Source organism: Euprymna scolopes, chromosome 21, assembly GCF_053919585.1.
Source record: "Euprymna scolopes isolate OS-2025 chromosome 21, ASM5391958v1, whole genome shotgun sequence".
Classification (NCBI taxonomy): domain Eukaryota; kingdom Metazoa; phylum Mollusca; class Cephalopoda; order Sepiida; family Sepiolidae; genus Euprymna; species Euprymna scolopes.
In genome coordinates, this window is record NC_136502.1 from 27,037,679 (window position 1) to 27,052,630 (window position 14,952).

Below are 14,952 nucleotides of genomic sequence, written 5' to 3' on the forward strand. Positions count from 1 at the left end.
TATATTCATTTAGATATTAGCATTAGAATTCATGATGCTTAACAAATTATTTATGCCTGAATTTAAATATTCTATTTAGCATTATTATTTACATTTTTATTTGAAGAATGAAAAGAAAAGAATCTAGAAAAAACAGATAGAGAGAACAATGTAGATCATGAAGGATGAATAACGTTCACAAGAAAATTGCATTCTGGGAACAAAGACACAAAATATTAAAATTGAAATAAAAATAAAATAAATAAACTTTTATATTGTCACCTGTTATTTAAAAAAGAATAAAATAAACTTGCAAAACAATCATATAGATTAATTAAAAAAATAAAATAAAAAATATAAATATGAGGAGGGGTAGCGGTATGATGAGCCTTTTATTTAAACATTATAACTTCCTCCTTCCTCCAGTGAATGCAGCCATTAAACACACTACATACTTCTTAGGACTACTGCTACTATTTTGTCACACTCATAGACATAATTTTGTTTCATTTATTGGATCTTATATTAATTGAATTTTCACATATACCACAATTATATATATCATAACGATATAAATATTTGAAATTCAAACAAAGGTAAGAATACAGTTTTTCTATTTTCTTTCTAGGAAAAAAAAATGACAGCTTTTAAGAGTTACTGACGCCCATATCATTCTTTCTGAATAATTTACCAGATTCTGTAAAATCGTGTATGAAAATAATTTGTCAGATAAAACGTTTTAGTACTAAACATGTTTATAAAATATAATTAGTTTCATTTAAATATAACTTCAAAGAAATTTAATTTAACAATATTATAAAGTAATTTTATAAAATCCTTTATCTTTCTTTAAATAGACGCCATTACACAAATCTAAACACACTGAGCTTTTTATTTTATATAACGAGTCTTGATTATAAAAATAACTATCTATTTCATTTGGTTGATATTTAAATATTTAGAAATAAATATTTATTTTTAAGACTAATATATTTTTGATGAAATATTTTAAAGAAAAATTTACACGAGTTTGATTTTGTTGAGAATGTTTTCTGGGATGAGAGGGGAGTGTAATTCTTTCTTCAGTGTAACTTTATATCATATTTCAAATTTATCAGCAATGGACTATAGCAAAATCCAAAGTTCTAGTTAAATCTGTTTTATACACACAAGTTTTACAGAATATTAAGTTATTGAAATAAAAAATATTTTAATGTTATTTTTCTTTTTTAGATAAATTAACAAATGTATAATTCCCAAGAAGGAAGTGAATCAGAATATCACATATAGTGTAATTAAACTAATTTCCCATATATCTTTTTTATCTAATATCAATTAAATAACCAAATTTTAATACAGTTTTCAACAATTTGTACCAGCATTTTAAGAAGAAAATATCTCTGGAGTATAAGTGAATAAACTATGAATAAAATAATAACTTATATTCAATTAATCATATTTAATAAATCGTTTATAATAGATATTGCTTTAATCTTAATATAATCACAAAAGAGTTGATTTGTTGTAAAACAAATAAAAACAAACAAACAAAAAAGTATTTAATTAAAACAAAATACTTGAGAAATACTTTGGATATATTTTTTGCCTTTGATAATAATCAACCATTCCACATGGGTAAGATCTGACAAACGGACATCTTTAATGTAGGATACAATTTACAAAAAATCTGTGCTCACAAGTATTCTCCCTAGTTCAGAAATCCCAAAAGAAACAAAGAATATCAATATCAAAAATTGTATAAATGTATATTTGTTTTATGCTCATTTTTATCTTTCAAATAGACAGAAAACAATATTTAATTATCTCTCAATGGACCATAATTTTAGAGATGATAGTGCTTTGATTCCACAAATTCAAAATGTTTTCAAATATGAGTTAAATCATTTGACTTCTATTTTAACACAATTTTCACCGCAGAAGTATGATTTTAATTAATTGCTTTGAAGTATTTTAGGGTTAAATAACCATACTCCAGGTATTAATAATATATACTCTTTATTTTAGTGCAGCTCTATAAAGAGATTTAAGGGATGTAATATTTTAAATTATGATTATTATTTAATGAATCTAATATAATCACCATATATGAGTGTTCCATTTTGTAAATAAGATTTTAAGTGAAATGCAAACTCATTTTCTTCAAGAAATAGTTGGTACAACCTATCAGAGATTCAATTCAATGCAATCTTAGTCTTAATATAGATTGGTTTAATTTGTTATGAATTGAGTAATGAATTTTCCACATTTGAAATGCAGTTTTAAGTGATATTTTTTAGTAAAGAGATTATTTTATAAATTAAACATTAATAGCAAAACATTGTATTCTATCTTTTTATTTTATACTGACTAAAATTTATTTATATGACTAAAAGCATTTTTTTTTTAAATTTTGATAATTTAAAAGAAAAAAACATGAAAAATTTATGGATTATTTGGATTATACAGACTTTTGTTCTCATTTTTGTGTGTTATTCTCACAACATTTTGAACAGATGTATCTTATTGAATTTAGGAATCTTTCTACTAAACGTAGGAATCTGCACAGAATTTCTAACAAAACCCTTTATTTAATCCACAGGAGTAACATGCTCACATCCCGTCAACCATGACTGGGTAAAAATCTTAAGTAATTCACAATTGTATTCTTAGTATCGCTTGCACTGAGGATTGAAAATTCAACCTTCAGAAGAGTATCACTTAGAATTGAAAGATTCCTGAGATCGACAAAATACACCTGAAGATGCTATGAGGTTACATCGGCCAAAATGTTATGTGTCTAACACTCAAGATGAGAACAGTAGTTCGAATAATCCAAATAATGCAAATTTTTAATCGACATCTAAAAAGTTCAGAAAAATTTATATATGCTTTTATCCACACAAAATATGTTCAGGTGAATCAAAATTATCTTACATAGTTTAAATGAACTGAATTTCAATATCAGCTAAAAATGAAAGAACAGAAAATGTAAGGGAGATAATTCTAACGTGCATCTAAGTTTATGAATAATATTAATTTAAACAGATTATGATATTTTGGAAGAAAAGAAAAATCATTCAGAAAAATTATTATTGTTGTTACTGTTGCTGTTGTTGTGATTTTTTTCTAATTTATAAAGAAAGTTTAAAAATTATTAAAATTCAGTGGATTTAAAAAAAACTTCAATGTAATTTGACTGTGGTTGAAATTTAATTTAAAATTTCTTTGTACTCCTTAGGACACTTTTATAAGAAAACAAAAAATGTATAGCCTATATTAAGAATCACTATAATAAAGTATTGGAGCAGGTAATAATAGACTATACATTTTATTTTATTTTATTTTAAATGGTCCCTAAAGAGTGTTAATCAATTAATAAGAGGTGACCTCTAATTTTAAATTATATTTAATCCACAGTTAAATATATTTTTCTGGGGATCAGGGAGCAAACAATTGTGAACCCTGCTTTAAATAATCTATATAGGAAGATTATTTGTAGCAAATTTTCTGTCCCTGCATTTTATAGCCTAAACGCATAAAAGTACAAATCTCATATAGAATAGATATTATGTTTGTTGTTCTGTAATGTAAGTTAATCATATAACTTGAAATGGACTTTGTCAGATAATTATCCTCAATATTAGAGTAAGTTAAACAAAAAAATAATTATTCTAATTATTCACAATCATTCTGTCTAGCATTATGTCTAAAAACATTCTATCTTTACTAAAATATTTTTCAAAAAAATTTACTGACAATGAAATTAAAAGTTTGATGCCAGATTCACTATATAATATGCACAATTTACAAATAAAATGAAAAAATCTATAAGAGCATTTACAAGGAATATTGATATTGAAAAATAAATACTGATTTGATAAAACATCTTTATATTATTATTATTATTATTATTATTCTACAGACTTAGTAATACACCCACATATATGACAATTTCATGAAGTTTTTATTTATTTTTTATAAATGCGGTCACTTTGTCTTAATAACATGCATCATCATAAAAGCTAGAATCTGCAACCGATAAAATGTTATGTAATAGTCACACCTTTAAGGAATATTAGTTCATTTACAGGGCTCGTACAGATTTTCAATGTCCATTTTCAAGGCTTTTCAAAGTTTTATCAGACCTTCTCCAGACAAAATTCAAGTTTTCAAAGCAAAATTTGGGGTTTGCTTTACAATCCACAGTGATTCGAAAAAGTAGTAAAATATTAAATATACAACAAATAAATGTTACTGTAGACAATAAAAATTACTTTGCAATCTATCTGCATCATTTTTTGGTGTTTTTAAGTAGTTTTAAATTATTTTTATTTCATCTCAAATATTAACTTTCTTTATGGCTTTTAAATTTCCAACCAAAATGGCTGCCATCATGTCCATTTTCCTTGGTCTGGAGGGGGGTCATTTTTTAATTTATGGCAACTGCCAATACTACTCCCCCTGCCCCAAATTAAATTATAAAGGAGAGCAAAAATTCACCCCTACAAAAAAAAAGCAAGAAAAAATAATTGTGATAATTGAAAACTAGGCAGGTTTTATCATGAAACTACCTGAGGTAGTTTTGTGATAGGGGACATAACCCTTGTATCCACAATAATACTATGCAATTTCAGAACAATGTATTCTGATTTTATTTTCAATATTTAAAAATATATTTTAATGGTATTTTTATTAATACTTAAAACATAATAATATTTATTTCGATTTTATTTTTAATATTTCAACACAAATTTTTACTGGATATTTAAAATATAATTTTTAAGTCATTTTTAATAAATTTTCTAGACATTTTCCATATTTTCAAGGATTGTTCAAGGTAATAAAAATCGCAATAAAGCCTTTTCAAGGCAAAAATCAAAATCCAAGGACTTTTCAAGTCTGTGCAAACCCTGATTTACAGTAATCATTAGCCCAGATGGTTGTTACAAGAAATCTTATCATTTTTGGGGAGGATAATAACTAGGGAGAGAACAACAACATATTCTTTTCATTGTTTTGACTCTCAAGTATGTATCTGTTGATATCTTATATTCTTTTACATAGAATGATATGGTTCTCGATCGATTAACTGTGTCTAATTGTGTCAGATATATACTTGAGAGTCAAAACAACAAAAAGAGTATTCTGTTGTCATAGCCCTAGTAATAACATAGTGAATACATGTCCACTTCATAGCATTGTATTTCATAAACTGGCTGCCTTTAGAGTTTCTATCTCTTATTGTATCACATGGTTGTGTTTGGCTTCATATCTCTTTGCCATCTTTAGTATGTAACACATTATTGTTTTAGTAAAAAAAAATGGAGATTTTTTGTAAAATATTTTGCAGAAAATATTTGTCTCTGAACAAAATCTACATCAAAAATACTTTTACACGACTAGGTGTGTATTTTAAGCTTATATAATGATCTACAAACATTGTTACTAAAAGATTTGGTGGTTGAGTCAATCCATTAGATTTGTGATCTTTTTTAAAAGCTTTAATAAGCTAATATAGATACAGTAACTTATTATTGCATTGTTTATAATTCTAAAAACTCAATTGTTTACATCATTTTAATCTTGTGAATTTATTCATCAATGCAAATAATTATTGTTGCTATTATTTTTTACCAACATTTCCACTTATTTTAGCATTCTACTACCCACCCTCCCACTACCCTTTCCTTCACTTTTTAATTTTACTAAAATTGTTCTAAATTTGTGATTCCTCCAAATCTTACATCCTAAGTGATCGCCTAATAGGTTACACCAACTCTTACTAAAAACATTAATGTAAACTTTTGTAAAATGCTTCAAGTTTTAATAATTGAATTTTCCTATACAATTATCATGATCAACAACATATGTTTGTCCAATGGTGGGTTTTACTTGAAGTAACAAACATGACACTTAAAAAACAAATCTATTTAAGAAGTACAAAGATAGATAATCTATTATTTTTTTAGTTTGTAATCTTTTAAAAAGCTTTGATAATTTTAAGTACCAGTTTAGAATGTTGTAATTTCAATACCATTACATTTCATTAAAAAAAAATATAGTCAAATCATATAAAAATAATAAGATTTAAATTATCTTATAATGATAAAGATTTTACATCTGTCCATAATCAAAACTACATTACTATTTCTCAAAGCTATTACTCATACTTTGAAATATTATTTTTATTTTGAAACATTGAGAAATATTCATTTAATTTAATATGAATCATGCCCTCATTGTCTACATATATATAATGAGTTTGTTAAAATATATAGTGATAATACATATTATTAATATGCAGTGTTAATAATATATACAGAAAGAAATAACTGCTACTGGATCAAACCGAGATTTTAATTTATATAATGAGTTTAAAAAAATAGACCATTAAAACTAATTAATTGTTTTTTTTTTCTATTTTATTGTTTCATTTTCTTACATAAAAAGCTCGAGTTTGTGCTTAAATATTAAGACAAAGTAATTTTTTAAGTAAGATAATTATGATAACTTCTGTGCATTCACAAAACTATTAAATATTTACATCCATATCTGCTACGAATAGCTATATATGTAGTCTTTAGATGTGTATACGTTTATTGGAAACAGTAATGAAAAAAGAATGTATCATACTAATATTCTTTAATGAGAAAAACTAAAGTAAAATCAATCCCAGAATTTTTCAAACATATGGAAAAAATTATTTTCTGAAATATTTTTCTTTCTCTAGATGATCATCTTCCATGAAAACAAAATCTTCCTACAGACTTTCATGCTCATCTCTGTTCTGCCTTTTTGCATGAGTGTAGACTTGACTTATACTGTAGAGGAAGGAAATAATCCAGACACCTACATTGGCAACATTGCTGCAGATTCTAAAGTAATGGAGGATATTCCCCACATAGACAAGAAACTAATACGATTCAGCCAGTTAAAAAGTAAGACTGGAAGTTCCCAATATTTCCAAGTATCCAAAAAAACAGGCAAACTCTATGCAACAATCACTTTGGATGCAGAAGCAATGTGTAAACGTAATGAACAATGCTTTCAACTGATTGATGTAGCTGTTCGTAAAGGAACTTCTTCAATAAGGATTTTAGAAATCAAAGTCATCATAAAAGATATTAATGATCACAAACCGGAGTTTCCAGAAAAACAAATAAATATAGAATTTGATGAAGATGTCAGAGTAGGAACTAAAGTAACAATACCTAATGCTAATGATAAAGACATTGGATTGCAAAATTCCAAGATTAGTTATGAGTTGAAAAAGATGAAAAATGAGCCATTTTCCTTAGATCTTGTTGCAAATGTTGAAGGAATCTCCCAGGTTTGGATAAAATTAGAAGAAATATTGGACAGAGAAAAAAAAGATTCTTATGTTGTACAAGTTGTGGCTAAAGATGCTGGAAATCCTTTTAAACAAAGTATATTAAATGTTCATATCAGTGTTAATGATGTTAATGATAACATTCCAATATTTTCTGAGAAAATGTACAACATTTCAATAAAGAATGAAGAAAGTAAAATCACACCAATTGCTATTTTATCAGCAACTGATTTGGATTCAGGAAAAAATGGAAGAGTCTCATATCATTGGAGTCATCAATCATCAGAAAAAGCGAAAAATTTCTTTGAATTAATAGAGAGAACTGGACAGATCTTTTTGCAAAAAACGTTCAACTCAGATGAAGAAATAATCCATAAATTATATGTAAAAGCTGAGGATGGGGGAATTCCACCACTCAGTTCTTTGGCAATTGTTTATATAAATGTGATAAGTCAAGTAAACAATGCTCCAATTATTGATGTGAATTTTGTGAGTGAATTGGATGACAACAAAGTTCAAATTTCTGAAGGAAACAGTATTGGCAGTTTCATTGCTTATGTAAAAGTAATAGACAATGATGAAGGACAAAATGGAGATGTCAGTTGTCATCTTCATCATGATAAATTTCAGCTTCAGAATTTAGGTACAAAGAAATATGAAGTGACACTGAAAAATCCTCTTGACAGAGAGAAAGAAGAGCACCATGATGTTGTGATCAGTTGTCAAGATAAAGGCTCTCCTCCTCTTCATAGTAACAGCAAATTCTCCATTCAAGTGATGGACATCAATGATGTAAGGCCACAATTTACAAAAAACACATTTAAATTCTTCATTGATGAGAATCAAAACTCGAGAATTACTCTTGGCTACATCAATTCCACTGATCCAGACTTGGGAGATGGAGGAAAACTCACATATTCTCTCATCACCAATAACAACAAACACTTCTTACCTTTCAAAATAACCACAAATGGATTACTATCAGCAATTATGTCTCTTGATCATGAGTTTCAACATACTTATCACTTCAAGGTGTTTGTGAAAGACAATGGAACACCATCTCTCAATAACACAGTCAATGTGATTGTTGAGGTCACTGATAAAAACGATAATGCTCCATATTTTACATTTCCCAGTGTTAAACCTTACAATCTACATGTCACATATTACCCTGATGCTAGAAACAAGAACATCACACAGATAAAGGCAGCCGACAGTGATAGTCAAGAGAATGCATTTCTAAAATATCAAATAATCAGAGGCAATGACAAACAGATGTTCACCATCAACCAGTACACTGGTTTCTTGGCTTTCAATAGACAACTCAGCCAACAAAATGCTGGCTCCTATCAGCTTGACATTCTTGTCAAGGATAGTGGTAGGCCAGTTCTATCAGCAACAACTACTCTCTTTTTAACACTCACTATCAGCAACAACACATCAGAAATGTTAAATGTTGTTCAGCTTCACACTGAAGAGAAGGTGCATCTTAATCTCGTCATTATTATTACAGTCATAGCAGTCACAATAGCTGTCTTCATTACAGCTTCATTATCAATCTGCATCATTCGATGTAATGGTCAGTCAAATGTGGCCTATGCCCAAGCACTTGATCCTTCCAATAGATATGTTGGTGAACAGAGACAACTCATTGCTCCTTCTTACCCAGGAAACACTTGGCCTCATCCTGCTCAACCTTTGCAAATAAACCAATCACCATCTACAAATACTCCAATGACAACATCAAGGAGACAACAAACTTCTTCAGATGCACTTCCACATAAAACAATACCGTCATATGGTGTCCCCTCACAAGTAAGTAATCAAGATGTCTTTTTTGTTTTTCCATAAATATTCATTCAAATATTTTTATTTGATAATGTATTACAAGCATTTTAAAACAATAAAATAAAACTGTTTTATATTAATTTATTTTTATTTCGGACTATTAGTCTCATCTTTATTAGTTGTTGTTTTTCATCTTTTATTGGTTTGTTTATTCACAACGTTTCGGCCAACTATTCCTCTGGCCTTCGTCAGGTGGTAACCGCGACAGATAGGAACTTCGAATCTCCTAACTGCATTCTTAGCAATCACTGCCATTCGTAGTTGTTGTTGTCTCACCACATTTTTGGCCAAGTAAACCTCTGGAACGCTTTGGAGTGGGATTGAAACCGCTATCTTCAGACAATGTTCATCTGGAACTGTAGAGATTCAACGTCTCTATCAACTGCGCCATGGGCCCCGAAGGGCGATCAAGGTTGGATTCTTTGATCTTATAAATCCACGTTTATTCATGCAGTTAGGAGATTCAAAGTTCCTATCCGTCGCGGTTACCACCTGATGAAGGCCAGAGGAATAGTTGGCCGAAACGTTGTGAATAAACAAAACCAATAAAAGATGAAAAACAACAACTAATAAAGATGAGAATAATAGTCCGAAATAAAAATAAATTAATATATATAATGCTCATCTCAAAAATGAATTCCAATTAAGGAATAATATAAAACTGTTTTAAATTCATCTTTTCTCTTTTTGCTTTTCAATGCTTAAGTAAACCTAGAATAAAGCTGTTCTATTTTCATTTGCCGATCTGAAATCATTGATTTACATTAAGTAAAATCATATTCTGTAGGCATATGCATTTATTCACAACCAGGGTAGTAGTGTAGCATATCTCCAACCTTGCACACTGAACATGGTGTCACTTTCAGACATGATAGAAGGCTCCTATTACTCTTGGGATTTGTACACAACTGATCAACAAGTAAATGTTCTGCAACAAAAAAATAAAACCGCTTTTCATCAAACAGAAATGGAATCATGTCATCTTTTCTATGGTGACAATTTTATCGTTCCACCCTGTATAAAGCTGTCTCATTTTCATTTGTAGATTTGAAATCATTGATTTACAGTAAATAAAATTATATTATGTAGGCATATGCATATATTCCCACTAGAGTAGTATTTTCCATGAATAAAGATCAATTTTCAAAATTAATATTCAAGTCTACAGGAGTAGAAGTAATTTTTAATATGAATAAAATAAAGTTATAAAGCGTTATAAAAGTAAATTATGGAATATCTTATTGATTGAATGCAAACAATGCATTTAATGCATCTAAGTTTATCAATAATTATTACGAGAGCTATGGCAACAGCATATTCTTTTCATTGTTTTGACTTTCGAGTATATATCTGACAGATACAGTTAATCAATCGAGAACCACATCACTCTATATAAAAGCATATAATATATCAATGGATACACACTCGAGAGTCAAACAATGAAAAGAACATGCTGTTGTCATAGCCCTAGTCATTACATAGTAATTAAGCAAGATTTCCTGAATTTCTATTTCTTATTAAAACCCATTTAAGCCTTAAATTTTAAATATTTTCTTCAATAAAAATGATCTAATGGATGTTGATCAAAATTATAATAAAAATTCTAGACATAAAGGTTTATTATCATTCTAAATTGATTTTAATCTTCATTATGAGACATAAAATTGGTGCAGAACTGTTCCTGTTTGGGGAATGAAATATGATAAGTCCTGGTACATGTATTAAACATACTTTTTTCATTTCTATTTTTAGCATTGATTTAATTTATTTTTATTTATGTTTTTATTATTATGCATTGTTATCCTTAAGTAAAATTTATTCTGTGCATACAATTGTTTACTATTTCACTTCTCCAGTTTAATACATTTTAGGGTCATTAAAGTTTAGAATTTCAAATTTCTCTTTCACACATAATCTACAGGGGTCATTTAAGTATTTACATGTATTGTCTTTTCATACTATTTTACATTTGATTATTGACAAATATCCGCTTTCTTTGACATCCCCATAATGAATTGTTAGTGCTGTTTTTATGTTCCAATTTTTGTTATTAAATGTGCTTTATGGTTAAAATATCTGGCTTTAAAATCTATGGAGGTAATACCCACATAGTACTTCTTGTTATTTGGGCTTTCTATGGCAAATTGTGAGGGGGTAATCAATGCGTTTGATTCAGCATTTATTTTGTAGTGAACAAAGTGCATGAGTTCTACAGTAATAGCTGTTCTCCTCTTATTTCTATTTGCATCATTAATATTAGGGTTTTTGGAATTAATATTAAAGTGATTGGTATCATGGTTTAGATTATTATTACTTCTTGTGTTTAGGTTCATGTTTTCCTTAGCGTAATTTTTATTGTTGCTATTTTATTAGTGACTTTTTTTTATGCATTTTATTGTTTTTCTTTACTGCTCTTATTTGGTATTTTGTTATATTGTTATGATGTAATTAAAGAACACAATAGGAGGTTACTATTTATAAGATATTTCGAAATGTTATGATGTATAATAGAATTGAATAAGATTAAATCATTTTAATATATGTCAATACTAGCCAGACGCCCAACGTTGCCCGGTTATAGAATACACTTAAACATGATATTTAAATTCATACAGATTGCGTTTGTATTATTATAGAATTTATCCTCTGTTGAATATTATATATTACGAGGAATAATTTGCCTGGTGGACTAATTGGCAAAAGAAAAAAGAAATTTTTTAAAAATAATAATAATGATAATGTTGTTCATCAAATTCTGTCTGTGTTTGTTTAGAATATCAAATCAGCTAATATTTGGGCTTGACGATGAATGACCTGGAATAGTCACTTCTGATTAATGTTTAGTTTTAAAATATGCAAACCAAGAAATGATTTACAGTAATCTGAAATGGCACCTCGTCTTTTATCATAAATTAAACTCATTAATAAGAAAAATTAAAATAAAATGGTGAGGTACACCCGGGCTTGAACAAGGGATCATGCAATCTGTAGTTGAATGTTCTACCACTCAGCTATATTTTTTTTTTTTAAGAAGAATTGAATTACCAAGATTTTATTATCTCCCTTGCTGATGTAACGTAAAATACTCGCCTTTAAAAATTATTTTTTATCTATAAGAAAAAAACTATTTTTAGGATCGGATATTTTCGATTTTCGATACTTATTGGATGAATTTCTGTACAAAACATATCTAAGAACACTGCCAGACATAGAAGTTACCTTTATGTGAAATTTGCAAAAGATAGGCTCAGCTGTTTTGGAATCTACGAGGAAGGAACTCATACACACATATAGTGACTTTTTTTTTATAGTAGTAAAGATAGAGATAATAAGGATAGATGAAAAAACTTTTAAACTGTATATGTCATGTGTATGACATGTAAAAAGTAACAGTATTCCTTTCATAATAGAAAACAAAACACAATGACACAATTTCAATTGAATATATCTGATAACATTACTAGCATAAAAACTAATATTTTTGAGTTTTAACCAATAACAGAAACAAATTATCTTTCATAGTGAACAAAAATTTAAATGTAAAACAAAATTAATTTGAATTATTTTAACTGTATTTTTCATACGAAAATTGTCAATATCAATTCAATATCAAGAAATGCATACAAAATGATAAGCTTAATTGCATATGGATCTGCACATCTGCCTTTAACATCTATAGTAACAATCAACTGTTTCCCTCATATTAACAACTAATTGTCTAAATAGTTTTAACTTTCATCATAAATTCAATCTGTGGTTCATTTTATAAAGATTTAATATGTATTTTATAATGTTCTAAAGTGAAACATCGATGTATAATATAAAGGGTTCAGTTTGAAATTCCCATTACAATGACAACTATTATAGACATTACAAAGAGGCATGGAAGTGAAACTGTCAAAACTTTGTGACTATAACAATAATAATGAGAATAACAACCAGGATCTAAATATAATAAAGATCATATTTTTTTCAATGCAGTAAAGCATCTATAGATAGAAGACAAGAATTTCAAGGAAAAATAACCCTTGCAATATTGTATATAAGGATACAAACTGTTGTATGTAAGTATCACCATATTGATTCTTAAATAATAATTTTACTTTAAAATGTTTTTGTTTTTGTTTTGTTTGATTTAGTTCATATGATGTTTTTTAATTTAATCATTACTCAGTTAAAAATATTTATAGATATTTAAGTTTTCTCTTTAAGCAAAATTTTAGTTGTTTTTCAAAAACCATTATTTTATGCCTATATGTTTTTCACATCTTTCTAGTTGTATTTCTGGTTGCTATTTTTTTTTTATCCCTTTGAACAGATGTATACACAAAATGTATCAATTCCACCAGATTATTTCACCTGGAGATCTGCTGTACCATCTCAATCAGAAGCAGAACTGAACTGGAGGGAAGAGAATGCACCAAATGAGCAACAAAGAGCAGGTAATTTTTTAGGCATAAAGTTAAATGAAGGAAATATCAACAACAATGAAAGTCTATATATATCTATATCTACAATGAACTATATAAGATTTTACTATTTATTTTATTTATCTATCCTTTCTATAAAGACAACAAAACTGTAGAAAATAAGAAATAAATCCAGATGTCTAAAGAATATAAAGGGATACACGAAAGTGACATATCGAATACACTAGCATTTTTTCTTGATCATTCAAAACCTTATATTTATATTCATACATCTATGTATAGGATAAAAATTGTAAGTAAAATTTAAACTAAAAAAAAAAAAAAAAAAGAAGAATGAAAATAAAAAATAAAAATAATTTTTCTGAAAATTCTTGTAACTGATTGATCACATGAAAATATTTTATTTTTCAGACTTGTCTTCCAGGAAATCATCAGTTCAATCAGGACATGTAAACAAAAGTGATATTTCTGCTCCTTACCCACAATCAAGAAATCTTATAGAAATGAACAATGAACAGACTTCAAATACAAGACCTTTGCCTCCAGTACCACAAAAGAACTAATGATCATGACAAAAACAAATCTACTTTTGTATCGAACAATACATACACACATTTACTACATCATATTTACACCATGTAGATATTCACTGACAAAACAATAGTTTGTGTTTAATTTTATTGAAACATTAAAACAAAAAGTGTTAGACTTTTTATGTTATAAAATGTTAGAATAGCTAATAAAATCAGATTCATTTTAGCAAAGTTGCCTCCTAAGAATAACTTTTAATTAACATTCCTCAGAAGATTACTATTTGAATTTCAGTTAACTTGCACATGACAACACAGTGATAGATTTGATGAAATCCTTATAACGCATGTAAAAGATGAAGAGAATAAGTAAATAAGTATAATTCAACATTCTAACATAATAATATTCGTACATATTAGTACAAAGATGATCAATAAAATTTAAAAACGAATGAATAAACTAAATATTTTATTATGTATTTTGTGGAAGAAAAAGATTTTGTATATTAAAATTTTTATTTATAAAGAATGTATTTTTCTTTCCCAGAAACTCAAATACACATTCTTAATTAATTCTTCTACCAAAAAAAAAAAAGACACATCTTTCCCTATCCAAAAATTACAAATTTTATAAAAATAAAAACTTCTAAGACTAAAAATATCCATTAGTTATTTTGTAAAAAAGATATCTTTTAATCAAAATAAAGAATAAATGAAAATGTCACACATTTACATCATATTCCTCAAACCAAATATTAATAATGTGTACACATGCAGAAGATATAAACATATTAAAATACTCTTTAAAACTTACTTATAAAACTTTATAATTTTA

At 27.5% G+C, this 14,952-nt stretch overlaps 1 protein-coding gene across 3 annotated transcripts in view; it reads left to right on the forward strand.

The window, feature by feature from the left end:
* The first annotated feature begins 403 nt into the window (after positions 1-403).
* The window catches only part of LOC145242936 (protocadherin beta-2-like), a 31,618-nt gene continuing 17,069 nt past the window's right edge, over positions 404-14,952 (forward strand). The window contains exons 1-5 of one of the 3 annotated variants that reach the window (XR_013862820.1): positions 404-575; positions 6,710-9,124; positions 13,139-13,221; positions 13,476-13,599; positions 13,999-14,010. Coding sequence is in view for 2 of the 3 variants with exons in the window: in XM_080106045.1 (XP_079962171.1) it covers positions 6,710-9,124; positions 13,476-13,599; positions 13,999-14,150 (2,691 nt within the window). In the remaining variant the exon portion in view is untranslated. Of the gene's footprint in view, positions 576-6,709; positions 9,125-13,138; positions 13,222-13,475; positions 13,600-13,998; positions 14,263-14,952 lie in introns of those variants that run through there. The other 2 variants (XM_080106045.1, XM_080106046.1) reach the window with 2 other exon arrangements.